The sequence below is a fragment of the Miscanthus floridulus genome, chromosome 6, assembly GCF_019320115.1.
Source record: "Miscanthus floridulus cultivar M001 chromosome 6, ASM1932011v1, whole genome shotgun sequence".
In the NCBI taxonomy this organism is placed as follows: domain Eukaryota; kingdom Viridiplantae; phylum Streptophyta; class Magnoliopsida; order Poales; family Poaceae; genus Miscanthus; species Miscanthus floridulus.
This window is the reverse complement of record NC_089585.1, coordinates 108377964-108403250: the sequence shown is the minus strand read 5'-3', so window position 1 is coordinate 108403250 and position 25287 is coordinate 108377964. Positions and strand designations below refer to the sequence as shown.

General features: G+C 41.6%; 1 protein-coding gene, 1 non-coding gene and 1 pseudogene across 2 annotated transcripts; 2 read left to right on the top strand and 1 right to left on the bottom strand.

Moving 5' to 3' along the window:
• Nucleotides 1-11232: 11232 nt before the first annotated feature.
• On the bottom strand, nucleotides 11233-11305 carry TRNAK-CUU (transfer RNA lysine (anticodon CUU)). The gene has a single exon. It is a non-coding gene; the product is annotated as a tRNA-Lys (tRNA).
• Nucleotides 11306-11376: 71 nt separating this feature from the next.
• Nucleotides 11377-18486, top strand: LOC136458981 (golgin-84-like). The gene is made up of 21 exons (XM_066458877.1): nucleotides 11377-11548; nucleotides 11849-11929; nucleotides 12016-12065; nucleotides 12161-12793; nucleotides 12944-13006; nucleotides 13142-13219; nucleotides 13327-13530; nucleotides 14242-14298; nucleotides 14375-14449; nucleotides 14535-14606; nucleotides 16229-16291; nucleotides 16381-16479; nucleotides 16608-16686; nucleotides 16877-16944; nucleotides 17077-17124; nucleotides 17213-17308; nucleotides 17412-17488; nucleotides 17631-17676; nucleotides 17776-17874; nucleotides 17976-18020; nucleotides 18125-18486. Exons 1-21 carry the CDS (start codon nucleotides 11521-11523, stop codon nucleotides 18182-18184), a joined length of 2121 nt encoding a protein of 706 aa, XP_066314974.1. The 5' UTR covers nucleotides 11377-11520; the 3' UTR covers nucleotides 18185-18486.
• A 1968-nt stretch (nucleotides 18487-20454) lies between these two features.
• On the top strand, nucleotides 20455-25104 carry LOC136456544 (casein kinase 1-like protein HD16; annotated as a pseudogene).
• The last annotated feature ends 183 nt before the right edge of the window (nucleotides 25105-25287 follow it).

Below are 25287 nucleotides of genomic sequence, written 5' to 3'. Positions count from 1 at the left end.
ACCTTCAAGTTGGGCTAACCCTTCAATATTGTGTACAACCTTCTGGCAATGCGGGTAGAGGTCAACTAGTCGATGCTTCTGATTTAGATCTTTCTAGGCACAAGTGTGTGGACCTACAATTTTGATGATTTTGAACTTCCCTATGGCCTTCTATTTCTGAGCATAGACCCTCCAATTGCAATCTCCATTCTCGCACACAACTATGTAATGACACTCCACATAGGAGTGCCTCACCTTGAATGGTCTTTTACGTGTCACAGAATATTCTTGTAACCATCGTTCTCAAGGTGGGCAAGTCCTTGAAGACCATGCCCTTCTGAATTTCCACGCTGTCATCGGCCTCAGGAGCCTCTAGCAGCTCAGTCATCTCTTTCTTCTCTATAAGCATGTTGAGAATGACTGAGGTCACAGAATTCATGAACTAGTGGATCATGATCAGGACACAAACGCCTGATGAGCTCCATTTCTTGTTCGCTCAAAGGTGCAACTAGGTGGTCATCATCAGAATCAACGCCTCTTGTTGTGCCATAAGGCTCCTCATCATTCACAATATTAACATCCACACTGTTAGAGGCTATAAACTCTAGGTCCACATTGGTTGATGGAGGCATAGGAGGACAACCATCATTATCAGGATTGTCTCCTGCATATAAAGCACAAATATGGATAGAATTGAGACAAAGGAATGGAATGAAGGAAGAATAACGAAAGCGAAAGTGTTACTACGCCACTTACTTGGATGATTCCAGGTCAAAGCGATCTCCTGAGGGGTAGCAACTCCATCATCGGATCGACATTCTACATGAATATCAGGACATACTCCAACCTCATTCGAGGCGGATTGAGCATCGGGCACCAGAACCACATCTTCTACATCCCACCTCTAAAAAGGTCCTTGTGTGGTTTTGGTAATTGAGTGACAACCTAGGTGGACTAATTGTGTTTATGTGAGATACATAGGTGATTAGTCTATAGGTACATGTGTATGAGCAACATATGCCATGAAGGTAAAAATGGCTCGGAAATGTTACAAAGCTCACACATGTGATGATGAAGGAGCTCATTGCACATGAGACATGACATTGAGTCATGTGATCAAGGTGGAGAAGATCAAGACAAGACTTAGCTTGATGGACCGGTTGCAAGCGTGAAGGGACAAGTTGGAGGATTTGGAGCGATAGACCTCGTGGCGGTGAAGCTTGAGCAAGACTTGGCACCGATGGACGAAGGCAACGGTGAAAAGCAAGTGAAGTCAAGATTGATGAACCAATATGATCACGTGATGAAATGAAGTGGATCATATCATTGTTGATTTTGTTGGTGCACGTGTTGCATCGACGTTGGAGGAGATGGGATGGAATGCGCAAGGCAAAGGTATAACCTAGGGCATTTATTTCACCGGACACAGTTGTGTAGAGAAGTTGATGATCGGAGTTTAGGATAGATGGTCATACTATTAAGAGAGGGCAAACTTGTTTGCATATCGGTCATCTAGTGCAATTTGAGTGATCTAACTTTGCATCGTCGCTAGGATCGAGTGGCGTGGCAAGTTGAGTGGCTAATCCTTTGAAAAATGTTTGTGAAAAGCTAACACATATACACATAGTGGTGTACACTTGGTGGTGTTGACATAATTTGCAAAGGAGAAGAAGTTGGAGTTGATGTGGATCAACTCGATGAAGAAACAGAGGTGAACGGTGGTCACTATGAGTCACAGGACGCTGGCCTTAACTGGGCCGGCGCGTTCGGTAAGTGGCAGCAGTTAAAGTGCAGGCGTCGGTCTTCGACCGGACGCTAGGTCACTTCATGACCGAACGTGTGGTGGGTGCGTCCGGTCTCGCTGACATGGCAGCACAAAGAAGAGGAGAAGGACCGGACACTGATGCTGCGTCCAATCGTGATCGATCAGACACTTCTGATCACAAAATAGAGGCTTGGGGAGCTCTCTGAAAATGACCGGACTCAGGCGTAGTAGCGTCCGGTCATCTCACTATGCTGCGTCCGGTCGCGACTTGACTATTGATGCGAGACAACCGACCGTTGAGATCCAGTGACTGAGGTTGAACAGAGTCGACGTGTGGTGTTCATCCGTTGACCGGACGCTGGCTAGGTGCGTCCGGTCGATCTGACCGGAGCGTCTGATCACCCCGAGCTGTGCCCAGTGAAGGGGTATAGTGGCTCTTTTTCATGGGGGCTATAAATAGAAGGTGGTCTCGGCCATGGCTGGAGTGGAGCACCTTGAGGGACTTTGTGTCCATGCTTAAGAGTGCCTAGGAGCCCTCTATCTCACATATGCTTGATAGCGATCATTCGATTGTGTGAGAGAGCAATTCTAGTGCGATTGCATCATGAGGTTGTATCGAGTGGCACTAGGTGATCGAGTTGCAAGCCGATGGTGCTTGTTACTCTTGAAGGTTACCACCTCCTAGAAGGCTTGGTGGTGGTCTCCGTCGAAGCCTGCAAGAAGCTTGTGCGGTGCTCCAGGAGAAGAGCTTTGTGAGGGGCATTGTGCTCGCCCCGCGGGAGACGCGAAGAGCAACTCTAGTTGAGCGTGTCATTGAGCTACCCTCACTTTCGGGGTAGGTTCTTGCGGTGCCCTGACATGCGGGCTTGGTGGGTGATGCCAATTAGCCACCAAACCACCAAGTGAGCGGTCGACACAACGGGGACGTAACGTGTTGGCAAGCATGTGAACCTCAGGATAAAATCACCATGTCAACATTGTTCTTCCTGTTGGTTTGCAATCCCCTTACACTAAGCTTGTAATTACTTTCATATCGTGCTTGTGTTGTTGCTCTTGTAATTAGTTAGCTTATGTAGCTCACTAGTAACCTTCTTGCTTGTGTAGCTTAGAAGTAGCTCCCTTGTGTGGCTAATTTGGTTTGTATAACCTTGTTAGTCACATTGCTTAGTTTATATAGCTAAGTAATTACGCTCTCTAATTTGGCATTGGTTGTCTTGTTATTGAGCATTGCTAGTGAGCTTAGGAGCTTTCTGCTTTTGTTTACTAGAATTGTGTAGAAGCTTCCTCGGTGTGCAAAGTACTAGTGGTATAGGTTTGTATAACCTTGCACCTAGAATTGGATAGGTGAGCTCTAACTAGCCCGGCACCTTTGTTGCCTAATTAGGATCTTTATAAGGTGCTTGTGAACTTCAATAGAGAGGTGTAAGTCTTGGCTAGACCGATTGTTATAATTCCATATTTATTTCGGTTAGCCGACGCGATTAAATTTAGAAATGACTATTCCACCCCCCTCTAGTCGCCATCTCGACCTTACAACCTCGCAGTTGGGTAACGGAGGGATCAGAAGGTACCAGATTCTCTGATTCTAGAGAGAACCCACTAGGGGGTGAATGCTCATTAGGGGGTGAATACCCATGAAGAGTGGGATCATTGGATAACTTCCGCACAACCAAATCCAAACATTGAAACTTATTCTTTATGACAGTTTTGACATACTTGTCCCATTGAGTCTTAGATGCAATTGGGACCAACCGTCTAAAAATACGGCTTGATTTACCATAATGAAGTACTCCCCTCAACTGAGACTGCCATCCTCATTTGAATTGCAATGAAGCTCATCACGAGCACTACCAAACAACTTAGAAAACAACGACTGATCATCGAACATGAGAGGCACCCTTTGCATTCCAACAAAACTGATATTCCCAAACTCATTTTCCTCCACACTTCCTCCATGATATAGGATGACTACTGTTGTCTATCTAGTTGGTATGCACATCATCAAAGTTATTACGGATTTAACTAATAAGAGTATAACTAAATTACATGTATAATTAAGTATCCCACTGTCTACCTAAATAAATAAGTATCTAAACTACCTAGCTATCTATCTAACTATATAAGTAATTTTACTAACTATAGTTACTACAAGTACTACCTATATATAACTTCATTACCTAACTATCTAACTTACAAATAAACTAAATACTAAATTAACTACCTACAAAAAGTACATAAATAACTAACAATCAAACAATATATCTAAATTACCTAAATATATAATCTCTACATAACTAAATTATCTCACTAAATACCTAAATTAACTAACTAAATTAGCTAACTAAACTATCTAAACTAACTAAATTGTAAAACGAAATTACAGAAAATAAAAAAATTACCTTACCTGAGGCTGACGGCCGGCCGAGGGAGAGGGGTGGCCTCACAGGGCGGCCGATGGGGGGGGGGGGGGGACGCCGGGGAGGCGGGGGCCGCCCTCACCGCCGGTGCACGCGGAGGAGGATGATGGGGTGACGAGGGCGGCCGAGGGAGCAGACAGGGGCGCGGAGCTGGTGCCGCGGACTGCTGCTGTGGCGCGGGCGGCGGCCGGAACGACAAGAGAGAGAGGTCGTGCGACGGCCAGAAGAGGAAGAGGAAGATGGCGCGCGGTATAGGTATAAGACCTCGGTGCTAGGATCTGTAGCGCCGACCTACCTACCACGTCAGCGCCACTTGGATGCCCCATTTTTTCTGGCTAGACATCTCGGCGCCAAGACCTACGGCGCCGAGACGTGTTACCTTCGTCGCCGTAGGCCACGGCGCCAACCCCCAGAGTCCAAAAAATCAGCTTTCGTCACCCAGGATGTTGAACATAAATTTTCTTAAAAAAATGGTTAAATTATAAAAAATTAGTCTGGTTGGGTGCGGGTTTGCCTTGCTCCAAACAAGCATTTGACAGACAGTTTCGTCATGTTCGCTTGGCTTATAATTCATATTTTTTCAACGAACGAATAATATTTTTCTCTTATAATACTTTCAGCCGTGCCTGGTCAGCCAGGCGAACAGGGCGTTTCCGTTGCCATACGATTCAGGCGTCTAGTCTGAATGACTGAATGTATAGGCAAACGGAGCTCTTTCTTGCTTTGCTTCGCCTGGCACAATACGCCATGAATGTTGTACCCTGAAACATCTGGGTAGAGTGATTTATGCAGTTGCGTGGGTCCATTCAGTAGATTGCAAAGGAAGGCTTAAAACATATGAGATGAAAGTTCAGACTTCAGAGGTTGTTTTAAGGGAGAGTACTACTAGTATTTCCTTCTCTGTTTTTTCCCCCGGCAGACCACTTTTCTTGTTGGTTTTCTTTTAAAAAAATTCAGACCACTTGCAGTTTCATCACACAAATATGTGTTGCCTAAAAGAACAAGGGGGAGTTTGAGTGGAAAAATTTGATCTATTCCTAAGTTCTTAGTCTAACTTTGATATAAACTAGTTAGTAGTTTAGTATATACTAACTAGTTTTTTTTTTGAGAAAACTAACTAGTTTATTAAACGCTTACACATCCCCGTGAAGAAGAACAAAGCGGCCCACGTAGTCCATGTAGTTGGGCCTAATACATTCGAAGGAGAAGCGCTCCCTGTTGGGGTTTTTCCTTGTGACAACAGGAAGTGTGTTGAATACCCTAGGGCTCTTAAGGCATGTGCTCCCATGCGCATTACCATTAGATGCACATCAATATTTCTGCACAAGAGGAGGGACACATTAAACTATTATCTTCCCCTTGCAGTCCACGTATCTCAATGAAGATTCAATGGTCATATGCATAGAGGCTAGAGCATATATGCCCTAAAAGGGCAAAACTTTTTACTTTGCTGGATACATCATACATTAGGCCATTTATGTACTGCTGCTATATGTAGGCCTTGGGTCCCATAACAAGCCGGCTGGACATCATGGTCAGGCCTTGGAGGCTTGGAAGTAGGTGTGGGCTGAAGCTGCTTCTATTCTTGGGCTTGAAACATGACAACGTTAGCATCTGCCAAAAGTTGTTAACGGGTTGTTTGGTTCAGCCACAATTTACTACAACTTAGGGGGCCTTGAGCCCCTCCAGTTTCATTAAAAAAAAACAATTTACTACAACTAACTTTAAGTAGGTGTGATAAACCATAAAAAGTGTGGCTAAAAGATTTGGAGCCATACTATGCCATGACTAAGACAATCTTGCCATGCTTTTATACTCTATAACATGTGTGGCCAAAAAAAAAACTTGTCTACGTTTAGTATCAACGAAACACTTGTCAATTTAGTCAGACTTGTCTCATAAGGTGACATGTGGCAGAGTGTGCCTATCAACCAAATAACCTCTTAAGTCTGTGAGTCAACAAAACACATATTGCACTCTGATAAACAAAAAGTCGATGATTATATGAAAATTATTATAAAGATGAGTGCATAGTGAAATTTGGATATTTTTCCTTGATTCCAGCCACTTTGCGTCGAATCACAATGTGCCATGTAAACAAGTCTTATTTTACCAGAACCGATTGAAAAGTAACAAACCTCTTAGAGCGCTATTCACAAGTTCCGAGTTATGAACCTCTTAGAGCGCCATTCATCTTCGAACTAGAATGATGCCCTGTCCCGTACGTTGCTGTCAAGATCACAGGTGACAATGGACGGATAGATATGATTTGAAATGGAAATCTAATAGTCTATAACTATTGATTTATGTGTCACATTAGTATAAATAGTTTAACTAGATAAACAGATAGATTATCATAAATGAATATTAGTGGATGATGTTGCAAGTTAAAAACATGTTAATAGGTGATGTGGCTTGACGGCGTGGATAGAGTGCTTGAAGAGATAGTTTATCATAATTGCATATTTGCATGTAGATTCATAATTACAAGCTGATGTATTTTTTTTAATAAGAGTACTCTCTTTGTTCTAAATTATAAGTCGTTTTGACTTTTTTTTGTACATCCATTTTACTATGTATCTAGATATGATATATATCTAAATACATAGTGAAATGGATGTACCAAAAAAGTTAAACCGACTTATAATTTAGAACGGATGTAGTATATATTATAGATATAGATAGCAGATGAGACGTAACTTGATCATCAATTGAATTTATTTATATTATAGATTTAGATGGCTCTATCTTGAACGGCAGTAGGACACAATGGTTTCGATCACAAGAAGCTAATGGATAAAATTACTGCAAGCATAATAAATTTGATATATAACCTTGTTGACGCAACAAAAAATTGCAAGTACTAGCCAAGTCTAGAAAAACCCGAGCTGTCTCGTTTCCTAGACTAAACGATACGGTGGTATTGGAGATGATCTTGAATGTTCTTACACAGCTCTCACCAATACAATTGAAATGCCATGTAAAATGTGTAATTTGTAGTCTAAATGAGAGAGTCATGACCGTCAAAACTATCTAGCCTTAGGAAGAGGTTCGATTTTAGTAAAAACAAATGATCTAGTTTGATTGGATAGATTGGTTTAATTTTAGGAAAAAGTCTACCTGACCCCCTCAACTATCATACTTGGTCTACTTCACCCCCTCAACTATGAAATCGTCTGTTTTACCCCCTGAACTATCTAAAACCGTCTGTTTTACCCCCTGGGGCGGTTTTCAGCGGCGGTTTTACTACAGTAACAGCGGGTTTGCTACAGTGACGGAGGGTTGCTACAGTACCCATGGTTTTGAATTTTTTTATTTATTTTCGGTGAATTTTTGAAAAATCATAGTAAATCATAGAAAAATCATAAAATGAAAAATCTAATTTTATTGGACTCCACATGAGTAGATCTACATAGTGAATATATAATACGGTATACTTTAGTACAAAAATTTTACTGTAGCCTTAGATTAATTGGAAAATCTAATTTTGTCTGTAATTAATTAGAATAATTCATAGCTGCAGCTTCTATGGTCCAATTGTGGTGAAATTTTTATGGTACGCTAATTATTGTATGCTTGAACTATAGTAAAAATTTCGTACTCATTGGACTATGTATAACTTAGTTATAGATAAATTCTAATTAGTTACAGACAAAATTGGATTTTCCAATTAATCTAAGGCTACAGTAAAAATTTTGTACTAAAGTATACCGTATTATATATTCACTATGTAGATCTACTCATGTGGAGTCCAATAAAATTAGATTTTTCATTTTATGATTTTTCTATGATTTACTATGATTTTTCAAAAATTCACCGAAAATAAATAAAAAAAAAGAAAATTCAAAACCACGGGTACTGTAGCAAACCCGCCGTCACCGTAGCAAACCCGCTGTTACTGTAGCAAACCGCCGCTGAAAACCGCCCCAGGGGGTAAATCAGACAGTTTTAGATAGTTCAGGGGGTAAAACAGACGGTTTCATAGTTGAGGGGGTGAAGTAGACCAAGTATAATAGTTGAGGGGGTCAGGTAGACTTTTTCCTTTAATTTTACTAGACCGTAGCCATCCTCGTGACTAACCAATGTACATTATCCACCGCAAAACACATGTTAGTCCACAAGCATTTTGCTTATCAATCACTAAAGGACAATGCTACGGTACAATTTTTACCTCCTAGGAGGTAATATCTCAAATAAATCTGAGCCATTGATTTTTTAGATTTTTAAAATTAATTAATTAACATAGGAAAACGAAAAAAAGTAATAATATTTTCAAATCTCTGCATGCACGGGATCCATGCATACGTGTGTGTATATCACCATAAAAAATCAGCAAGTTCATCGTATATACAACAGCTAGCATATTTTATTTGGTTAAAAAAATACATTACATACAATACATTAATTGAGTCATAAATTTTAGTGATCGAAAATATGTTACACGCTAACATATTACACATAATCGAGTGTGTATATTATGCTAACTCGAATGAAATTATATTATAAAATTAAGAAGGCCTTGAAATAAAACACTAGTTGTCACGTACTTACGTATATTATAAGCATGTATTTTTTTTATGGAGGTTGAATATGTTTGTTGGGCGTGTACGCCACATAAAATTTTTTGGGGGGTTCATGATGTGTAAAGCTTGATGATATTTTTTAATCACCAAATTGGGATCTAGATGCATTATCTTGTTGATATAAATTGTGATAGCATCTAATTGCCTACACCCCTTATTTTTGAATTTAGTATCAGTATATAGTTAGTATATAGTCATTCAACTAAGATGGAGAGAAAATTTTTGATTATTTATTTATTAAGTGGGTGACTTCCTTTGAATATGTAGGTGCATATGATTCCCATAACTTGCTTGGCCCCTTATATGTCCAAATCCTGATTCTGTCCTTTCCTAATGTAAATTAGATCCGATGCAATAATATGCAAGTTTAGCTAATTGTTCTGTTCGCTTGGCTAATAAGCCTTGGCTGAAAGTAATGTTGGCTGATTTATTGTGAGAGAAAAATATTGTTTGTTAGCTGAAAAAGTACGGCTTATAAGCCAAGCGAACCGGGCGAATACATACCATAATTTTACTTCTAAGAATCACTTGGACTATCCTTCTCAGTAACATATATGTCACAGTGCCTTAAACTTGCCCATAGTAGCAACCACTTATATAAACGCAACACTTTCAAACTATAGAAGCAATATATAAGATGTGATAATCTCAACGAGTCTCTGGTAGCAACTTTTAAAATATATTTCCGCTCTTCTAAATTATAAGACGTTTTGACTTTTTTTAGATATATAGTTTAATTATGTAGCTAGACATAGTGTATATGTAAGTGTATAGCAAAATCTATGTATCTAGAAAGGCCAAGACATCTTATAATTTGAAATAATGGACAAAGTGTTTAACAAGTAATTAGTTTTGAAGATTCTTTACTAGAGTAATAATACCTAGATTGTTAGCCCAGTAATTATAACTTATCATTAGTGTATATAAGTAGCTCGGTGGCTAGCTTCTCCGGTGTGAGAGCTGCCCGCCCGAGTTCAATCCCTGGGATCGTAACTCTGGTGTCTCACCGGGGCATGCCCCCAAATAAATTTCGCTTGGACCGGGTCCAAGCGTCTGCCTCTCACGCGTGATGCCACAATGGGATTGTGACGTGCCCGTCACCTATGAAATATGTGGATTTCGGGGATCTCAAGAAGGATGCAGTCTTAAGATCTGAGTGTAGTTGTATGTTTATTTGTACACGGATGGTGTGAGTAGCGTGCGTGTGTTGAGTGAGCGTGCGTGTGTACGAACACATGCTACAACTGTACCCAGACGAGAGGCAAAAAAAAAAAAGATGTCTTGAAGCATATTCAATATGGATAGCCTGAAAGGACGGAGAGTTTTGTAACAGATGACCTTGCCAGAAATATATTCAAAGAAATCAAATGGCCTATTAAGCATCTTTACCACTGTACTAATGGACATGGTATTACTGTTAAACAATGCTGAACTGGATTTCATATGGGAAAAAGTCTACCTGACCCCCTCAACTATCATACTTGGTCTACTTCACCCCCTCAACTATGAAACCGTCTGTTTTACCCCCTAAACTATCTAAAACCGTCTGATTTACCCCTTGGGGCGGTTTTCAGCGGCGGTTTTGCTACAGTAACAGCGGGTTTGCTACAGTACCCGTGGTTTTGAATTTTCTTTTTTTTTATTTATTTTCGGTGAATTTTTGAAAAATCATAGTAAATCATAGAAAAATCATAAAATGAAAAATCTAATTTTATTGGACTCCACATGAGTAGATCTACATAGTGAATATATAATACGGTATACTTTAGTACAAAATTTTTACTGTAGCCTTAGATTAATTGGAAAATCCAATTTTGTCTGTAACTAATTAGAATTTATCTATAACTAAGTTATACATAGTCCAATGAGTACGAAATTTTTACTATAGTTCAAGCATACAATAATTAGCGTACCATAAAAATTTCACCACAATTGGACCATAGAAGCTGCAGCTATGAATTATTCTAATTAATTACAGACAAAATTAGATTTTCCAATTAATCTAAGGCTACAGTAAAATTTTTGTACTAAAGTATACCGTATTATATATTCACTATGTAGATCTACTCATGTGGAGTCCAATAAAATTAGATTTTTCATTTTATGATTTTTCTATGATTTTTCAAAAATTCACCGAAAATAAGTAAAAAAAGAAAATTCAAAACACGGGTACTGTAGCAAACCCGACGCCACTGTAGCAAACCCGATGTTACTGTAGCAAAACCGCCGCTGAAAATCGCCCCAGGGGGTAAATCAGACGATTTTAGATAGTTCAGGGGGTAAAACAGACGGTTTCATAGTTGAGGGGGTGAAGTAGACCAAGTATAATAGTTGAAGGGGTCAAGTAGACTTTTTCTATTTCATATGGGCATATGGCGTGGTAAAAACTTTTGAATGAAAGGATCAAATCAAGGGAAATAAAAACAACATGCAAAATCAGCGGCCAAACTAAACAAAAGAGGACAAAAAGAAAATTGCGGCAAAACAACGCCCACCGTGGGGCTCGAACCCACGACCACAAGGTTAAGAGCCTTGCGCTCTACCGACTGAGCTAGACGGGCAATGACGGTAGCCAATTTGGTTATAACATCTTTGATATCATTCTAACGACCGGTTGGTCCGCAGTCTTCCGACCTGTCTCCCCCGCCACGCTACCAACCATTGCGAGTTGCGGCACCTTACTTGGAACCCCACTGCCGTGGCCGGAGAGATCTCACACCAGCCAATTTATCAAGCTCGCTCGCCGTCACACTGCGCCACCAGCGGGGATCCCGCCATGGCGTCCTGGCTCAAGGTCGCCGAAGGTACGAACCCCCCGACGGCCCGACCTCCCTCGCCCTATCTCGCCGCGCCACACAGATCCACCCCTCTCCGCCGGCGAAGATCTGCCGTCCTCCTCTCCATCCCACAACTCTCGTACTTTCCCCGCGCTGATTACTCCGTGAGACTAGTATTGCCCATAGCTGTGGTATTGTGCTCGTGTTTGATCATTCTGCGCGCCTAATTGCACCTAACTGAAACCCGTCACCGTTTCTGCCTGCTTGATTGCTCCGTGAGGAGTTTGCAATATGGAATCTGAGCGTGGTGTTCCTTTTTTGTAATAGACTTGCTCGAAGTCGTCGACCGGAGGGCCAAGATCGTGGCAACAGAACTGTCGGATGAGCAGTCTACCTCTCAGCCTTCAGGTAGCATGCCTCCTTGGTTTATACGTGCCCATTTAGCCATTTGGCAAGTAGTTTAATCTCTGCTTGTTGAATGCTTGTTTGTGAAGGACCAAACAACCAAGAAGTGCAAGCAAAGAAGGGAAAGCCGAGGGAGAAGGTCACCACTTAAGAGCCTTCTTGAGCATAACTTGTTTCTTTACATACCACACATGGGAGCCATTGTTCAAGCTTTGACATTAATTTCTTTTGCAGGGTCCATTGAAGCTCACTAATGCCGATGGTGGTAACAAGACATCTGCTCAGAAGGAAAGGAGGAGTAGGCAACCGCCGCGAGAGCGGATGAAGATTGAGAAGATCAGGCCTTCGCCGCCAGCAGATTCATCAAGTGTTGATACCAGTGCTAGTGAACCAGAAGTCGCTCCGATCGATGTTAAGGAAGTGGGTAATGAGGGTACATTGGAGAAAGGGGAGAAAGCTACTGATGATCTTAAGACTGATGAGTCTGGGACGGTTGTTAATGCCACCGTTGAAGTTCAACTGATGGAGAAAAACTCTGACAATGCAGCTCCCACTGTGGATGGTGTTACACATTCCAATTCAGAGGTTGCTGTTGAAAGCTATTCTTCAGTCCCAGATGAAAAAAGTGAATTGAGCAGTACTAACCAGACTGCTGAGATTGGTCCAGTGATTAATTTGGAGGAGAGAGACTCTGCTGTGGCTATTATCCAGGACAGAAATGTGTCTGAATTGCCAAATACAGAGGTTGCTGGCAAACTGCAAGAATCAAAGAAAGAGAATGTTTCAGATTCACCAGAAAGCATAGAAGATCGACATGAACAGAAATCAGATTCAGTTTCTGTGAAAGAACAAGACCAACTTGATGAGGTACGCTGCTGTTTTTTTTCTTGAACACACAGGAGAGCTGCGCATCATTTCATCAAGATGCAGAAAATTAGAAACTCTGAGCAAACTGTTCTGGTTGATATTTGAATATGTTCTCTTGTTCGTTTCCATTGTTTTGTTGATCTTTTATAGGCTCAGGGATTGTTAAAAAGTGCTGTCAAGACTGGCCAATCAAAAGAAGCTAGGTTAGCTCGGGTAAGGATAAACATAAGCTCAGTTGCCTCACTACTCGTACTCCATCTATGTTGGCTAATCTGTTTGTTTTCTTGTTCGTTTGTTTTCAACTTACCAATATGTTCTTTTGTCCATTTGTTTTGAACTTATGAATAGGTTTGTGCTGGACTTTCGTCCCGCCTCCAAGAGTATAAGTCTGAAAATGCACAGCTGGAAGAACTTCTTGTTCAAGAGGTCTAATTAGTTCACGCACTTTACTGTGACTACAATTTTCTGTTTATCTCCACCCAACTGTATGCAGTTTTTTCCCTAATATACATTAATGTTATTCAACATGCCAGAGAGAGAAATCTACCTCGTACGAGACTCATATAAAGCAACTACAGCAAGAACTATCAATGTCCAGAGTAGAAGGTTCAAGAGCCGAATCAAATATGGTTGATGCTTTGACTGCAAAAAATGCAGAGATTGAATCTCTTGTTAAATCATTGGACTCTTGGAAGAAAAGAGCAGCAGCTTCAGAAGATAAGCTTGCTTCTTTAGAGGTTTCGTTCATCTTATATTACTCTCTTTCTTCTATAAGCATACTATAACTAGTACCTAAGGCCTAAGGGAACTACGGTTTGTAGCTTATTACCCTACCATTAGTAGTATGTGCTTCTGTAGACACTTTTAAGTTTTAACACTTCACTTACTCTTGTCCTTAGTAATTTTATTAGTTTACATGTGCTAGTAAACAGCTTACCTTTCAGGGTTTGATATTCTAGAGCTAAATGCACATTTTTTAATAAACAGCTTACTCTCTGTGTTTCTCAAGCATTAATATTGAGAGACCCTTGATCACAATCTTAACGACCTTTCTCTCATTGTTCTATTTAATGGACTGCTTGCTGTTGGAATTATAAGCCCAGCCTGATATGGGCTTTATCAGATGTCATTAGAAATTTTGGACTAGTTACCATTTTGTTTGCTACTTGCTGTGTTTACACTTTTGGATATAGACCTGAACTATTTGTTTCATTTTAAGCATTAACTGAGATCGTTCGTTCTGTGCATCAGCACATGTGATTACTTTTAACTGTTGGGGGGGGGGGGGGGTGTGTTGTGGTCTTAGTACACTTAAAATAATGCAACAATACTCAGCTCTCTTGTGCATTCAAGAAAAAACCTTTAATGACTTAACATTTTAGTAGATAGATGTTGATCCTAAAAAAAGAGAAATATTCTAATATTAACCCTGTTGTCTATTGAACCAGGAAGATATGGATGGTCTCAAGAGGAACCGTGAACTTACTGAAACCAGGGTTATCCAGGTTAGTAAGGCAAAGATGGTTTCTTTCAGTTCCCATGAAGATCAGATACATAACCTCCAAACACCATTTTATTTAGGCTTTACGGGAGGAACTTGCTACCGCAGAGCGTAGGGCTGAAGAAGAGCGCATTTCTCATAATGCCACAAAGATGGTAATTTGTCAAAGTTCAGTCTCTTCAGCACTTTATATTCTTCATAGTTTCATCTATTATATTCTAGTCACTTGTTACAATACAGGCAGCTGTTGAGAGAGAAGTAGAACTAGAACATCGGGCTGTTGAGGCATCAAATGCTCTAGCTAGAATCCAGGTAATTTTACAAGGTATAACTATCATCATGCAAGGATGTGAAAGTCATGCAGCTAATTTTTTGGATGCAAACTGGAAACTAGCACATTGATGCCAAGCAAATGTTTAGTTCTTATTAAGCTCCTGTGTCATATTTGCGCACAATAAAACAATGAAAGCTCGTCTATTACAGTCTGGTTCTTTTGGTCTTCAAGAACCATTAAAGTCAAATAGGCTGGATGCATAATAACTTGCCTGTCTTATTATGGCTATTCTTCTAAGATAAAAGTTGCTTGTGCATACTGTTAGTGGCGGATCTAGAAAATTATCACCGGGTGTGCACACTGCACACTGACCAAGGTGGTAGAACTGGAAATTCAAGAACTGCCATCAAAATTTTGGACATAAGTATGACCGTACATGCACTACTGTACTTTTGATCGGATCGGTAACAATTTCATAACTTGAAAACCTCTTGTTAAAAGCTTCGTTCAGAGTGGGAAAATTTGCGCCTGTATAGAATTATAGATTGTCTGAAACCACTACTATTCACTTAAGGAGTTAAGGTCCAACCATGAGTCTACCAGTGGTCCAGCGTGAAATCATCATTTTTTTCCTAACATCAAAACTTTAGTGGAGAGATGCTGCCCAAAAGAATGAGAAAAGGCAAGCAATACATTCAAAGGTACCTATACAAAAAAGAAACTGGATTAGCAGAAATCTGGGGTTTCATGTCATTGTGGAGCAAGAGCAGTTGTACTGCTGACTTCTGCATACGCATGGGCTTCAGGCTTCAGCAAGCTAGCTAGCCAACTACCTATTTCTTCTGTGTCTTGGCAGTCAGTTTCTTGTTGCCACTGCCTACCTAGGGGCCATGGTAATTGGACACCATTGAGCTTCACATGTTTTAGCTGGATCCAGTAATCTTCACGAACTTTTGGGTGTGCCAGGGCACACATTGTGGCCAACCTGGATCCACCCCTGCATACTGCCCTGTTCAGGGACTATTTTGTTTTATTTTTCTATGCTGTATTTGTAAACTTCAGGTGTGGTTATTTAAACAAGCAGCTGTGAGCATGAACTAATTCAACTCTTGGTCCACCATTGTTATTTAAACTTTTAATACATATTTTACTCATTTAGATTTCAGAGGTTTATACTCAAAATATCAACATAAGTACAATAACAACATAATCTCAACAGAAGTGATGTAACTGACCATCTTCGATGCTCCAAAATTATATTTGTTATACACATTCCGCTTCCTATATTGCATGCAGATCTCAGCTTTAATGCTGTTAACTACTCCCTCCATTCACAAATAAACTGACATTTTGGACATGGAGTCATGATCTCCAAAACTTAACTTTGCCCGCTAATTTTTGTTATAATATATTTGCTACACATACCAAAGGTATACTGCTATGAAACTACATTTCGATACATATCTACTCCTAATCATTTTCAAATATCCAAACTCAAACTCATCAAAAGTAATTTGTAATCAAAGTTTGAAACAATTAACTTCATAAAACCCCAAGACACCACTTATTTGTGACCAGAGGAAGTAATTTGTAACATATACTTTCTTAATATAACTGATGATACTCTAATGCTGATTTTAATTGTTCCGATGTCATCCAGAGAGCTGCCGATCAAAGCTCATCAAGAGCGCTGGAATTGGAGCACAAGGTGGCTGTGCTTGAGGTACATTCCTTCCCACCTTGTGTTTTGCACACTAGGCTATGAGCTTGTTTGTTTATCTTATTTACCAGTGAATATTCTGGTTATCCTAGGTTGAATGTGCTTCATTGCAACAAGAACTACAGGAGATGGAGGCTCGTAATCGCCGCACACAGAAAAAGCCTTCCGAAGAAGCTAATCAAGTTCTTCAGGTGAAAATTAAAACATCCTTTTGTCTTTGAGGGCTCAAACTTCATGCCTTCGATGTGGAATGCACTTGTTGCATGAGGTGTCTTACTGGTCAGGGTTGTCCTACTATCTCTTACTGGTGTGGGAACAGATGCAGGCTTGGCAGGAAGAAGTTGAGCGTGCACGCCAAAGCCAACGAGAGGCAGAGGCAAAGATATCGTCCTTGGAGGTGACATTAATTTCATCACCCAGCTAAAGATTCAGTATTTTCTTCATATTTTTTGTTGTACTCCTGGATGTGCATGGTTTGATTTCTAAGTTGTAGCTAGGACTATCAAAGTTTATTTTCATGATGAACTTTTGTTAAGGGTATTGTTTTGTATTTACACATTACTGCTCCCTTATTTTCACAATGCAGGCTGAGCTTACAGAAAATGAGAGTTGAAATGGCTGGAATGAGAAGAGATGCAGAACATTATTCTAGACAGGTGAAATATTTGTTGCTAAGTTGTTGATGTTACTTTCCTTGACCCTAACCAAGTCATACAGATTAGGTTATTAAATATCCTACGGAGCACTTATTTTTGTGAATGTTTGAATGTTTCTTGTTTTTTTATTAGGAGCATGTTGAGCTTGAGAAGAGATACCGTGAGCTAACTGACTTGCTGGTATGCAATCAACCTGTTCGTTTCTTCTGCGTCCTTGACACTCTTAACATTGAGAGCTAATTTGATTCTGTATGGATCCTTCTTCCAGTACCACAAGCAAACACAATTGGAATCCATGGCCAGCGCAAAGGCCGCATTGGAGTTCCAACTGGAGAAATCATTGAAACAATTTCATGAAGTGCAGGTTGTTATTTTCTCATCATTCTGTTGCTGTTTGTCCTAACAAGTTAACTGCAGATGTTCTTATCTTGCTGCCCTTTTTATTATCAATGGCCTCCATTTGATAGATCGAAGCAGAAAGGAGTAAAGCTACTCGCAGATCAGCATCTTCGTGGGAAGAAGATTCTGATATCAAGGCATTAGAGTACGTTAACTGTTTCGCACGTGAAAATTGTGTTTTTCATCATTCTTGGATTTCATGATAATTGATGGTATCCAGTCTTAAGTGTATACATCTATTTGCAAACACTAGTACATTCTTAGACAGTTAAGTATGCATATTGTAGGCCTCTTCCTCTACATCACCGACACATGGCAACAGCAAATCAGCAGGTAGATTTGACCAATGCTAGTCTGACGATTTACATCCTTTTAAATTATAGGAAATGAATCGTCAAGATTAACATTGTTTTCTATACATCTTTGTTCCAGTTACAAAAGGCTGCGAAGCTTTTAGATACAGGAGCTGTGCGTGCAACAAGATTTTTGTGGCGACATCCCGTTGCACGAGTCAGCCTGCTATTCTATCTGGCACGAACCCGCATAACTTCAATTTCCTCTATGTTAGCCCTTTAAAAAAAAAATCAAACTAAGACTTCTTTCTGACTATAAATCTGTTTTGTCCACACCAGGTGTTCGTGCATTTGTTCTTGATGCACTTGTTACACCGCCTTCAGGTACTCAACCATGCTATCACATATGCTCATGCTAGGCGGGCTATATTCATGTGCATATGAACCTTCAACTGAATTTTGTTGTTCAATTTGTTTGAATGCTACAGGACTTTGCATCCAGAGAAGGATCAGCCATGGGGGATTTGGCCAGCGCAAACCTGCCATAGCCCATAGTCTCTGTGCCCTTCTTATATCTTGTTGATTCAGGCATTCCCCACTGATTCTAGCTCCACACACCTTCAAGTTTCCCTGGTTGAATGCCCTATTAACCCTCCTATTTCTTTTTTTCCCTATTATTTTCTTCCTCTTCCCCAGTCTTTTGTAAAGTAGTAGTATTCGTTGTTTGGCCATGGGCTATATAATCCATTCTTTTACACTCATTGATGAGTCATACTGAGTACTCCGTATGTACCAGCTTGTATGCACACCTTGACATAATATACCACACACAATTGAGCCAGTTCCTGTACTCTCGAGTCTCGAGTAAACTGTCGGGCATTTGAAACCTAGAGGGATCTTTCTTTCATAATTTATCCCTGTTTTGACCGCAGAAAATTCACATAAGGTCACACGGTCCCTGTTGGAATACCTGTCTTTGGAACTGGGACTTCTGGGTAAGTACAATGTACTGTAGTCATTTTTTTTTTTGAGAGGGTAGCGTTCATCGTTTTGCAAGGGCTCGTTTGGTGCACACAGTGCTCCGGCTTGAGGCAAATCACGAACGCCACTCGGTTTGGTAAAGAGGGCGTTGGGCACGCGTCTCTTCCGGCTGGTCCGGCAGACCGGACTGCGCACCGGCACGGCGGCAACGCGTCGGGTAGCGGGGCCGAGGAGACGGCGTTTTTGGTCTTTTGGAACAGCGCGTCTAGTGAATCATTACGGCTTGGATTGGCACTTTGGCAGGCAGGCATGAGTGGAGGAGTGGTTTGGACTGCTTCGCACGAATCTTATTACAGCACGGGAGCCCCGTCAACCATCGGAACTTCGGTAGAGTAGAAGCAGGCCGTTTCCTGCACTGCCCTTTTCATCCCGCCCAAGTGCGAAGCCCGGGAGGCGGGAGCCCATCCGTCCGCGCCATCGTCGTGGTGGCGCTGGCGGGCGATCCTTCGGCGCGAAGCCAGTAATTTTTAATTTGCCGAGGCGGAAACGATACGTCGCGCGGCTCCCCGCCGCTGCGTCATCAGTAGTCCAAAATTTCGGAGCTCCAGCAGACCCCGCTCGGGGAGGCACCGAAACAGGCGGTATAGTATAGGGGAAGTTTGATCGGAATCTGCTGTGCGTACACCACAGTTTACCACATGTAGTAATTTCTCAACATTTCCTGCTTTATTAATTTTGGACCAAAATTACAGGTACTAATCTCTCAACATTTCCTGATTTATTAATTGTGGACCAAAAAAATTCAGTTCTAGCACTGCTTTGTTTGAGCTTTGCATGCTTATCTTGGCAAAATGGTGATATCTCTTTTTATGAAGACGTGTAATGTCGTGAGTTGTGACTATATTTTTTGGAGCTGAGCTATGATTACATGTTTGAAAAATAGAATATTGCTATGCACGTCGTTCCATATCAATCTTGCCTTTTCATTGTTTTATGCATAATGGTCCGTATTAGTTTCTTTTTACGTTACTTGTATGCAAACATCTTTTGCGCACTAAATAACTTTTGTGTATCTTTGTCGTTCGTGATACTAACTTGATGCATGGGTTCACACGCAATACTAGAGTTGGGTGTACTACTCAATGTAGCATGATCACAGATCCTAACTGAAGACGACATGGAGCGCACATATTACAATCTATACAACAACAACAACAATAACAAAGCCTTTAAGTCACAAACAAATTAGGGTAGGCTAGAGTTGAAACCCAGCAGAAGCAATCAAGGTTCAGGCACGTGGATAGCTGTCTTCCAAGCACTCATATCTAAGGCTAAGTCTTTGGTATATTCCATCCTTTCAATTATCATTTTATTGCCTCTACCCAAGTCAACTTCGGTCTTCCTCTACCTCTCTTCATGTTACTATCTAGCACACATTACGATCTATATTGAAATAAAATAATATGGTCGCTTACGACTTCTACATCTCTTCTCTTGTCAATGTCCTTCCACATCTATATATTATCTATGTAGTGGGAGCGCCTATTATCATGCTTCATGACATTCTTTGGTTGATATAGCAAACCTCTAATCACTGTGACTGGTGAGGAAAAACGTTGACGTATACTATTCATGTTTGGTTCATTGATTGCAACATCAATTGGCAGAGGCTAGCGTGCCACCTTGTGTTGGTATAAAACCATCCTTGGCAAGAACAGGAGGTGCGTAGAACCTTTGGTGTAGCCTCAGGCGTCCCCGAAGCAAAACAAAGGTCACTCCATCACGCCGTCGCTTCCCACGAGCTCCGTGTTTCCGCACACGGACTGTTGCCACTGCCAGACGACGATTACACACACAACGGTGGCAAATCCTTTCCCCTTCCCCCAGGCCGCAACGAACTGCCTCAAAACTCTCTCGCATCTCCAGCAGGCAGCAGCCAGTGATACATCAGCACCACGGCCGCCTGCCCCGCCTCCTTCCCCATTCCCAGTCCCCATCGCATCGCGTCTGCCCCACACCGACCCGAACCCTAGCTAGCGTCCCGGTCCGCGGTGCCAGCCACCGCGCACCGCCGCTTGGGTCTACCCTCCTCAGCTCCTTCCTGAGATCGGCGGTGGAATCTCAAGAGGCGGCGGAGCAGTAAGCTGAGGCGGGGCCATGAGGCTCCGTGGTTGAGGATGCCTGTGCTGCGTAGCGCGGCGCGAAGGGCCCGAGAGGCGCAGGGGAGTCCGGCGGCGGCTGAGGACAAAGCTACAGAGGCGGCGGCAGCAGCGCCGGAACCGGCACCGGCACCACCGCCGGCGGAGAAGAGGCGGAGGGTGACGAGGGCGGAGGAGAGGGAGCGGGAGGAGATCAGACCCGTGGAGGTCGTCGCGGGGGGAGGCGGCGACGACGAGGGGGAGCGTGGGATGGACGACGGGGACAGCGCCGACAAGCTGATAGCCGATGACGAGGGCAGCCCCCCTGTCCCTGACACGGTGAGCTGTTCCTATGATGTTTAATTGTGCCTGCTGCGCTTCGATTGTGTTGAGCTCTCTGAGATGATTCCGAGAGATGAAATTTTGGTTCCGCTGTCTATTGTATGCTTTGCCTGCGCAAAGGCGTTACCTTCTAGTTTGCTTCCGATCATTCCATTTCCAAATGATTTTGGTTTAATCTTTGCCTGCTTGTTCTATAAATACAGGTCCAGGTGGGTAGTTCACCAAAGTATAGAGTCGAGAAGAAGCTCGGGAAAGGTGGTTTTGGCCAAGTATATGTTGGCCACCGCATGTCAGCTACTGGTCCAGGTGCTGTTGAGGTAATAGAGGATTTTCTTTAGTACCAGTCGACATGGAAAGCTGGAATTGCGGTTTGTATTAGCACTGGAGAGTAAGCCGTCTTCCTTTCTATCTTAGGTGGCACTGAAGTTTGAGCATAGGACCAGTAAAGGATGTCACTATGGCCCTCCTTATGAGTGGGCAGTTTACAAGTAAGTCAATCTATGATCTTATGATTTGGGTATGCGAAGGTGTAAGTCTTTCGGAGATCATTCAACTTATGGGTAGCTGATTGGTTTTCATGGTTATTGCACATTTAGCGCCGTCGGTGGCATTCATGGGGTTCCCCGAGTCCACTACAAAGGATGCCAAGGGGATTACTTTGTTATGGTATAACACTTTGTTTGGATTGTTGAAGTATTAGCTTCATTATTTCTGATCGTTTTTAGATACTAGTTAACTTGATCTTAAAAATTCAGGTTATGGATATGCTCGGACCCAGTCTTTGGGATGTCTGGAATAATAACTCTCACTCGTGAGTCATAGTTTTGAGTCAACACTTGATATTGACTTTTAGTTTACCATTAACGTCATTCCATTGTTAGCAGAATGTCAGCTGAGATGGTTGCTTGTATTGCTATTGAATCAATCTCCATACTTGAGAAAATGCATTCAAAAGGGTAAGTTAACACCACTGATTATTCTTTCCTTGTAGCTGCTTATTCTCTATGTATTTCTGTCATCCGCTGGCAAAATTTTAAAATAAAAAAGTTTGGGATTTCAGGTATGTTCATGGCGATGTCAAACCAGAGAATTTCTTGCTAGGGACTCCTGGGACACCTGAAGAAAAGAAACTCTTCCTTGTTGATCTTGGCTTAGGTAAATTAATTTACTTTTTTATCGCTCAACCGGCAGCATCTACGATGATTTGAATTTGTCTGTTCTGTATGTAGACAACAGATTAAGGCATGTAAATAATTTTGTATTCTTGGATCTTCTGATGGCAGCTACGAAGTGGAAGGATAGTGCAACAGGGCAACACGTCGAATATGATCAGCGACCAGATGTTTTCAGGTGACCAGCTGAAGCTTTTATGATAGGCATCACTTGCATTACCCCTAGCACTTAAACGATGATGTTGATTATCCTGTCACATTTCCTGTCCATTTGCTGTTTCCCAGTAATCCTGAATCCAGCCATTACGCCAGAAATTACCGCTGCTGTAAACGGTTTTCACTTTTCAGCCAACCATTATTGTCTTCCATTTATTCTCTCCCTGTGCTTGCGAGCTTGCATGTTTCCTTAGCCTTATAGAATCAGTACAGTATTTTACTCTTTTTCAGCATCTTGCTGCAATGAACTCACCTATTCTAGTCACTACTGGTGAAATGGTCCTGATTGGCATGCGTGATAGTAGCCATTCTTTCACTGGACATGAAATCAGTCTCTTAGTCTCTGGTACACTCGACATATTGTCACAGTAGCTAGCAAACCCGTGGTGCTTATGCTTCTCATAGTTGAATCAACTGAAGGAGGTACTAGTCTTACTGTTATGTTACATTGTTACTGCTGCTGTTTCAGGGGAACAGTTCGCTATGCTAGTGTTCATGCACATCTTGGGAGAATAGGTAGCAGGAGGGATGATTTAGAATCTCTAGCATACACGCTAGTCTTTCTTCTACGGGGACGTCTACCTTGGCAAGGTTATCAGGTAAAATGTGGATCCTCCAGCCAATTTTATTGATTTGAGTGATGTATTTCTGTACTTGATGTTTATTTTGCATCTACAGGGTGAAAACAAAGGCTTCCTTGTCTGCAAGAAGAAAATGGCTACCTCTCCAGAATCTCTCTGTTGCTTTTGCCCACAACCCTTCAAAGAGTTTGTAGAGCTATGTGGTCAATTTGAAGTTTGACTGAAGAACCCAACTATGCAAAATGTGTATCGCTTTTTTGATAGTGTAGTAGGTCCAAATCCAGATGTCAGACCAATTAACACTGATGGTGCTCAGAATGTATGTTCATATTTTGCATCTGTCATTTAAAAACAACATTATTTTGGTTGTGTCTAATCTCCCTTGCATCTTCTCTAAAGCTTATACATCAAGTTGGTCCAAAAGAGAGGCCGCTTATTGATAGAGGAAGAGGCAGATGAACAACCAAAGAAGAAGATCAGGATGGGAATGCCTGCAACACAGTGGATAAGTGTCTATAATGGCAGACGGCCCATGAAACAAAGGTACACTCTTATAAGACCTGAAGTTTAGTTAATTGCTATCATATCATGTGTCTTTGTGGCTGGGCCAAAGTAATTCAACAAATTCACTGGGTACTGCAGGTACCACTACAATGTTGCAGATTCAAGGCTTGTACAGCACATTGAAAAAGGGAATGACGATGGACTGTTTATCAGTTGCATAACATCTTGTTCCAATCTCTGGGCTATAATCATGGATGCTGGAACTGGTTTCACTTCCCAAGTTTATGAGCTTACACCACATTTCCTTCACAAAGTGAGTGATCTGCACCTTGGTTCATTCTATGTAACTTTTACAAAATAATCACTTTGTCAAGTAAAGTTACTAAGCAAGCTATTCTCTTCTCTACATTGCCAATCTAATGGTGGTTTAGTTTCCATGTGAAGGAATGGATAATGGAGCAATGGGAGAGGAACTACTATATAACTGCGCTTGCTGGGGCAAACAATGGCAGCTCGGTGGTAGTGATGTCTAAAGGTAAAGCAGCTAAAGCTTGCAGTAGTGTCTTAGTATATGAATATTCTTGTGACTATAGTTATATCTATCCAGGCACAGCCTACACACAACAGTCCTACAAAGGTTAGTGATACTTTCCCCTACAAATGGATAAACAAGAAATGGCGAGATGGTTTCTATGTAACTTCCATGGCAACTGCTGGAAGTAGATGGGCTGTTGTCATGTCTCGTAATGCTGGGTTTTCTGATCAGGTAGCAGTTTTTTTCCACTTCATCAGTCCCTTCTCAGCATTTATTTTTACACTTAGGCTAAGTGCGATATATTTCTTATTGAGCTATTGCCGTTTACTTTCCAGGTTGTTGAACTGGATTTCTTGTATCCCAGTGAGGGAATTCATAAAAGGTGGGACAGTGGTTACCGGATAACCGCAACTGCTGCAACTTGGGATCAGGCTGCTTTTGTTTTAAGTGTACCAAGGAGGCGACCTACAGATGAAACCCAAGAGACACTGAGGACAACTGCTTTCCCTAGTCAACATGTGAAGGTTAACAAGCCTGCAGTACCTCATTCAGTATCTTATCGCAACTGACCGCTGGTTCTGACAAAATGCACTCTTGTTTCATTGCAGGACAAATGGTCTAAGAATCTCTACCTAGCATCAGTATGCTATGGTCGTACTGTATCCTAGGAATCTTTTCATGTGGAATCCTGTCAGCACCATCTTTTGATGTAGCTAGTTCACTGTAGCAGCTCCTATGTGCGGGCGAGTTCTGAATGTGGCTCAGTGTTACTGGTACCCTGAGTCTTTTGTTGTGAAGGCATCTGCTATCGTTCTTGATTATAGACTAGCATGTATAGTAGTAAATGCTTTGTAGTTTGTATTAATCGTTAATTTAGTGGACATTAGCAGTGTGAGGCTTTGCCAGATGTGTACACCTGATCAGTATAACCGAACTCCAGCCTAGTTGTCAGGGCCTCAGAAGGTCCCTGCCTGACTGTTAATCTATTATCATGAGGTATAGTTAGCATATTCTCTTTTTGTTGTGCTGGACGATTACATCTTTCTAATCATTCGTACTATGATTCCGTCCAGGTAACAAAAAAAAACAAGTGCGGTTTCACACCCTGGTAAGAGTAGTCACTTTAACTCTTGTATGTTTTTGAGTGTGCTGCAATGAGGGTGGGGTTGAGACTTTGGAATT